Here is a 7,500-nt window from a genome sequence, read left to right as displayed (position 1 = left end):
TCCTCCTCCTCCTCCTTTTTTTTCCTCCTCCTGTTCTATTTATATATTCACATTTTCTTCATTCCTCTCTCCTCCTTTCATGTTTCTCCTCCTCCTCCTCCTCCTCCTCCTCCTCCTCCTCCTCTTTCATAAATAACATTCATTCATATATATTTGTTTGATACTATTCTTATTTTGTTATTATTTTTGTCATTTATCCAGTTTTTGCCAGAGAGAGAGAGAGAGAGAGAGAGAGTCATATCCTCACGCTCTGCCTTTATCTTTAAGTCTATTACGTCACTGAATCCGCCTTACATACTACGTCATCGATGAGAGAGAGAGAGAGAAAAAATACGTCACTGATAAACCCAAAACTAATTGCGTAGTAAAATCTCTCTCTCTCTCTCTCTCTCTCTCTCTCTCTCTCACACACACACACACACACACACAAAGGAATTTTAACTAGACAGGAACAACCTATCACGGAAGTTCTTAATAAAATCCTATAAATAGTTTTGTTTTTTGTTTTCTTGTTGTTGTTTTTCGTTTTCTTGTTATTTTTACTTTTTCTTTTTATTCTTGTTCCTTTTGTTCTGGTTATTCCTGTTTTTTTTTCTTCTCCTTTTTCTTCTTCTTCCACTCCTCCTCGTTCTTCTCGTTCTTATTTTTCCTCCTCATTATTGCTATTATTATTATATTTATGGTTCTAATATAATAATAATAATATGGGTAGGCGGTGGCCGAAGTGATAGCGTACTGGACCCACATTCGCCGCGTGATGGACGACGCGGGTTCGAATCCTCACGCTACCACTCGGATTTTTCGGTCACCGCCGAGTGGCTTAAAACTACCCACATGCTGTCCTGAAGACCACCCATCAACCCGGACTCTAGAGGAAGCCGTCCAAGCGAATCAAGTACGAGTTCCGGGGGGCAGCATGAGCCAATGCAAGATGGCGCCACTATAAACACTCGCCTGCGCCAGAACGGGCTGGGCCGACCATCAGGCCCCACCGGGAAGATGCCTACCGGCGCAATAGGCAACAACATAATAAAAAAAAATAAAAAAAAAAACGTTCTCTTTCACACTATCTCCTCCTCCTCCTCATTATTGTTATTATTATCATATTTATAGTTTTAATATCAATACGTTCTTTCACACTATCTCCTCCCCTCATCATTATTGTTATTATTATCATATTTATAGTTTTAATATCAATACGTTCTCTTTCCACCATCTCCTCCTCCTCCTCCTCCTCCTCCTCCTCCTCCTCCTCTTCCTCTTTCTGGGTCGAGGGGAGTGACTGTACGTTTAGCTAAATCAGGATGTGGGTTTTATTGACACTACCTCCTCCTCTTCCTCCTCCTCCTCCACCTCCTCTTCCACCTGTTTCTCCTTCATCACTTCCACCAATAATCCTTCCCACCACTCCCTCCTCCTCCACTCTATAGGCCATAATCTCCTCTACTCCTCTTACACCTCCTCTTCCTCCTCCTTCAGAGATATCCTCCCTTCTTCCACCTCCATCTCCACTTCCTCCGTCATCACCATCATCACCACTATTATCAACACCTCCACTTCTATATAACAATGATGTAACGGCCTTTCTTTTCTTTTCGTCTTTTTTTTCCTCTTTTTCCCTTTCGTTATCTTTTCTTCCTTTTTATTTTCTTCTTTTTTTCCCTTTCATTATCTCTTCGACCTTTTTATTTTCTTCTTTTTTCCCTTTCATTATCTCTTCGACCTTTTTATTTTCTTCTTTTTCCCCTTCATTATCTTTTCGTGCTTTTTATTTTATTTTTACCCCTTCATTATCTTTTCGACCTTTTTATTTTCTTCTTTTTTCCCTTCATTATCTTTTCGTGCTTTTTATTTTCTTCTTTTTTCCCTTCATTATCTTTTCGACCTTTTTATTTTCTTCTTTTTTCCCTTCATTATCTTTTCGACTTTTTTATTTTATTTTTACCCCTTCATTACCTTTCCGTCCTTTTTTTATTTTTTTATTCTTTTGCCCCTTCATTATCTTTTCGACCTTTTTATTTTCTTCTTTTTCTCCTTCATTATCTTTTCTTCTTCCTCTTTTCCTGTTACTACTACTACTACTACTACTACTACTACTACTACTACGAAAATCCTTAAATCCCATATATAATTTTGTTGTCTTTATTTTCTTGTTGTTCTCGTTCTTTTTAACGATTCATTTTTCTTCTTGTTTTTGTTCTACGTCTTTTCATATATTCCTAATCTTATATACATGTTTTTAGTCTTCCTTCGTCCCCTCCTCCTCCTTCTCCTCCTCCTCCTCCTCCTCCACTGCTGCCGTCATCACCACCGTCATCACCACCACCACCATCACCACCCACCCACGTATACACTACACACCTGTTCCACCATGACCAACACCAACACTTGTCTATTAGTGTTGGATTCTCTTCAATATTAAATTATGTTCATCTATTTATTCATTTATTTATTTACTACTGTATTTTCTTATTTATATCTTTCTTCAATTGACTGGTTTTGTATTTTTTTTTATTATTTCATCGATTTTTTCTTTATTTTCGTTCGATTTTATGTATTATGACTTTCTTTCCTCCTCCTCCTCCTCTTCTTCTTCCTCGTCCTCTTTTTTATGTCACCTTGAGAGGAATGACGTCACGGCCTTACATCGTGACGTCACTCCCCGGCCTTCTCTCTCTCACACACACACACACACACACACACACACACACACACACACTCACACGCATCCAAATATAGACATGAATTCCTACGCGGATATAAACTAATAAATCATACACTAAGGCATTTTATTTTTACCAAGTAGATACAAATAAAATAGAAAATAAAAATAAATAAAACCAGGCGAAATTTTATCTTATTTGGGACGATAAAATAAAGAGAAAGAGGAGGAGGAGGAAGAGGAAGATAAAGAAGACGAGGATGAAGATGATGATGATGGTGAAGATAATGATAAAGATGATGATATACAAAATAATAATATGGCCAGCCCAACTTTATTTTCTTATAGTTCCTCATAATTTTCACTTCCACCATTTTCTTTGACGACGCTCCCGCCACATTCTCTTTTATTCTCTTGAAGGGAAACTACGATTTTTTTAGCGACTCTAGCTTGGGGTGGGCTTCGCTCTACCGATACATTACTGAGTTGTATTACTGTTCATGGCCGTACCCAGGGGGGGGGGGGGGGGGTTTGAACGAGCCATCTGTTAAAAGGTTCATTTTCTGAGAGCCATAACGAAAAACTGTGCAGAAAAGTCCCCGTTTTATCGTTTTGACAGCAGGAAAATGCACCCACCAATATCAATTTTTCAAAGCCCCGATCCCCCCCAGCTGATATGGCCCGCATCGCTCGCCACATTTCAAGCGGCTACAAAGGTCTACATTTAGTGAAAAAGATCCCTCCCCTCTCTTACAACTCTGGGTGCGTCCCTGTTGTTATGGTGGTTATAATGTGTTTGAAAGTAACTTAGATTACATATATATTTTTTTTAAGAGAAACCCCCCCCACACACACACACAAAAACAAACAAACAAACAAACAAAAAACAGGAGGGATTTGGATTATCGTTATATTGGTTGTAAGATGTTTTCTTTTATGTATATTTAGGTTGCAGACAACGGTGCCAGATTATCGTACTCCACCTTTTATGTTTGCTGATTTCCAACCCCAAAACTGTTTCCTCCACCGCAATAACTGGCTTGGTATATAGTTAACGTCAAAATGGTCAATTGTTTCTGTTTCTTGGCAATAGTTATGAGGGCAGAAACCGGTATATATGATGCTCCGAGTACGACAGTCTGGCATCGCTGGTTGCAGATATCAAAAAGGAAGACAGGAATGCGTATCGGCGAGAGAAATAAATGAGAAAGATACGAGAGACAACCGTGGACTGACTCTTCCGTTCCCTTCCATTCCCCAACACTCTCCACCTCTCTAGACTGACGCTACTGTACGCCAGGATCAACGGGTATACGCCATTCTGCCTCGGCAAATACTTGATGTTCCTCACACTTCACTTCCAACTACTTTTATTTTTTGGCACACCGACCACTATTCTATTATTAAGGACGATTTTCTCAGGCACTTCCGGCTCTCACATCAAAAATTTCTATAGGCCCAAAAGAAAATCAGTCGGGTTCTAATAAGTTTTTTTTTTAGGTTCATGGTACAGAATAAGGATCAAACTACCACCAGGGTCATAAAAATACCCCTGGAAATACCCCCATATCCTAGGAGAGCCTTGTCAAATATGTGTACTTCAGCGCAGAAATGTTTAAGAATACGGCCATAAAAGTTAATATGTAAAAGAAAATTAATATGCTGGATGTACTCACAGACCCAGTAATAAGAGTGTTTCGTAGTATAAACACACATGAGATATTGGTAGTAGCTATAAATGGAGAAGTGTATAAATGGTTGAACAAGCAAAAACGAAGAAAAACAGTGTTTACATTCTCTCTCTCTCTCTCTGTTTACATTCCTCGACTTATCGCCCGTGACGTTTGCGGCGATACACACACACACACACACACACACACACACACACACACACACACACACACACACACACACACACACATACCTGAGTCACTTCCGGGTCTCTCTTCACTCACCTGTAAAAACAAAAGAAATGCATTAATTAACACGTCAGGTGAAGGTATAAGAATGGGCGAGGAAATAATGATGGTGGTGGAAGTGGTGATGATGATGATGATGATGGGGAGGAGAGGAAGGTGATAAGGAATAGAATGGATTGTAAATAGGGTTGCAAAGGGCGGGAAAGTTTACGGAATAATATAAACTTCCCAAGGTATAAATATATATGGTATAAATAAAAAAAAGAATAACTTCACTTTGTTGTAAAGAAAGTCTTATTAGTAAAGAAGCATATATGAATTTTCTGAGTCAAAACCAATAGTCACTGTTTGGGGTTTTGTTAAGTATGGTTAGGTTAAGTTAAGGGTATCTTCAAACGCAGAATTGCCAGCACCTTACGGTATAAATCAACCAAGAATGACATCACTTTGTTGTATAGAAAGTTTCATTAATAAGGAAGCATATATGGATTTTCCGAGTCAAGACCTATAGTAACTGTTTGGGGTTTTGTTAGATTAGGTTAAGTTTAGAGTACCTTCAAACACGTGATAGTCAGCACCTTATGGTATAAATCAACAAAGAATGACCTCACTTTGTTGTACAGAGTGTCTCATTAGTAAGGAAGCATATATGAAATTTCTGAGTCAAGACCTATAGTAACTGTTTTTGGGTTTTGTTAGGTTGGGTTAGGTTAAGTTTAAGGTATCTTCAAACACATGATAGGCAGCACCTTATGGTATCAGCCAATAAAGAATGACCTCACTTTGTTGTATAGAAAGTCTCATTAGTAAGGAAGCATATATGAATTTTCTGAGTCTAGACCTATAGTAACTGTTCGGGGTTTTGTTAGGTTGGGTTAAGTTTAGGGTATCTTCAAACACATGATAGTCAGCCTGAGCACTTATGGTATGAAGTGTGAAAAAGCAAAAAAAAATACATAACAATACTACTACTAATGATAATAACAATAACAACAACGCTACTACTAACAAGAATAACAACAACAACAACAACAACAGCACGTGACGTCAAGAGAACCCACAGAGTCGTCTTTCATGCTTATAATAAAGATCAACGCGGAGAGTAGAAGAAAGACGAGGAGGAGGAGGAGGAGGAGGAGGTGGTCAGTGGTCTGTGGTCTCTCTCTCTCTCTCTCTCTCTCTCTCTCTCTCTCTCTCTCTCTCTCTCTCTCTTTTACACCCACCCACACACCCTCACCACCCCTCCTCATCCCCAAATTCACCCCCACTTCATCCCCAATTCCCCCTTCCTCCTTAACCCTAACGTCCGTCCCCCTTCCTAAACCTCTCATTACCCCGACCTCAACCCCAATGTAACTCCACCATTACCTCCATTACCCACCCTCACCTTCTTCGGCCTCGTCGGGGGTTGCGCCAGCAGGAGATCCGTCAGTCCCAGGAAACAGTCATCACAGGGGCAGGCGGACCCGTCACTGCTGAGGCTACTGCTAACGGAGGAGGTCAGGGATGCGCCGCTCTCCATACTGTCCGTCCGCACCAGCCCCCGCCAGCCACCCGTCTTCGCCGCCAGCACCGCCTCCAGCAGCGAGTCCCTCCGTCCCAGCGGCTCACGGGGGTCGTCCTCGAGGGCTGAACCGCGGCGGGAGAGCGGGGTCCGGTAATCCTTGGAATGTCGCCGCATGAGGGTCTCCTTGAGCTCTTCGTCCAATAGAGAGGAGCGGCGGGAGAGGCTGTCGTGCTCCGGGACCGACTCGAGGTATGAGTTCTGCCGTGTCAAGCCGGGACTCAGCCACGTGTCCGACCACTCGTCCTCGAAGGCTGAGTCCGCGTTCTCCTCCTCCTTCCGCCTCTCCTCCTCCAGTGCTCCAAGCTGCTCTATCATCTCCCCTTCCACCTCCGCGTTCTCCTCCTTCTGTCTCTCCTCCGCCACCTCAGTTAAAGACACCTCCTTCATCGCCCCCATCAGTGCCTCCGTTTGTACCCTCATTTCCCGTTCTGCAGGCTCCACCTCCTTCTGGCCACTTCCACATTCACCACCAACCCCCGCCCCCCCTGTGTTCCCCTGAGACCTTCCTTCACCCCCCGTCATGACAACACCACCATCAACACCATCAACACCACCAGCACCAGTCTTTCACCTCCGATGGGTTACATGGCACGCCGGCCCCTTTTCTCCCGCCCTTTGTTATTTGGGGGGTTACTCAAGGGGGGGGTCTACTGGGTTTAATGGGAACTGGTTTTAAGGGATAGTGGTTGGTGGTTTTATAAAGGGTGTGTCTGTTTTTAACCGTCTTTTTTTTCTTCAAGGGTTAAATATAAGCTTTGTTCTTTTTTTCAAGGGGGACTAACACAATGGTGAATCTTTCTTTATTTTCCTTTCTTTGCAAATAAATATAGTTCCTGAAGATGATTTTTTTCTAACGATGTTTTTTTTTTTTCTTTTTCAAGTATTCCTCAGGGGGTGTTTTTGTTTCTTCTTTTCTTCCTCCCCTGGGGCTCCATTACACACACTCACCAGGGGACTTGCCGTAAGGGGAGAGGTAGGCAGGGGGGAATGTTTGTGAAGGTGGAGGTGGATGAGGTAATTTATTTTCAGTTTATTCATTTATTTTATTTATTTTTTATTTTTTTGTAGTTTTTTTTGTAGCTTTTTATATACTTTTTATTTCTCTCCTTGGCACTGTTGGTCGGGGTGTAACTGCTGGCACTTCACCCAAGGCACTGCAAAGGCTCAATACGTGTCCTTTTCTCGTCACTGGCACACGTATTTCTTATTACTCTTCATCGTGTTCCGTCTGTCACTGTACTTTCATCACTGTATTCCTTCACTGTAACTCTCCACACTATATTCTTTCACTGTAGTATTAATGTTTTCACTAATTCCTGGGCACCGAAGAATGGAAGGTTGATAAATGTGCG

At 41.7% G+C, this 7,500-nt stretch overlaps 1 protein-coding gene across 1 annotated transcript in view; it reads right to left on the bottom strand.

Moving 5' to 3' along the window:
- The window catches only part of LOC126995580 (inositol-trisphosphate 3-kinase A-like), a 142,916-nt gene that overhangs the window by 84,799 nt on the left and 50,617 nt on the right, over nt 1–7,500 (bottom strand). The window contains exon 2 of the mRNA XM_050855258.1: nt 5,969–7,464. Within this exon, the coding sequence (XP_050711215.1) occupies nt 5,969–6,670 (702 nt within the window). The 5' untranslated portion in view covers nt 6,671–7,464. The remainder of the gene's footprint in view (nt 1–5,968; nt 7,465–7,500) is intronic.

This window comes from Eriocheir sinensis, chromosome 8, assembly GCF_024679095.1.
Source record: "Eriocheir sinensis breed Jianghai 21 chromosome 8, ASM2467909v1, whole genome shotgun sequence".
In the NCBI taxonomy this organism is placed as follows: domain Eukaryota; kingdom Metazoa; phylum Arthropoda; class Malacostraca; order Decapoda; family Varunidae; genus Eriocheir; species Eriocheir sinensis.
The sequence above is the reverse complement of the archived record's forward strand: the minus strand, read 5'-3'. Positions and strand labels throughout refer to the sequence as shown.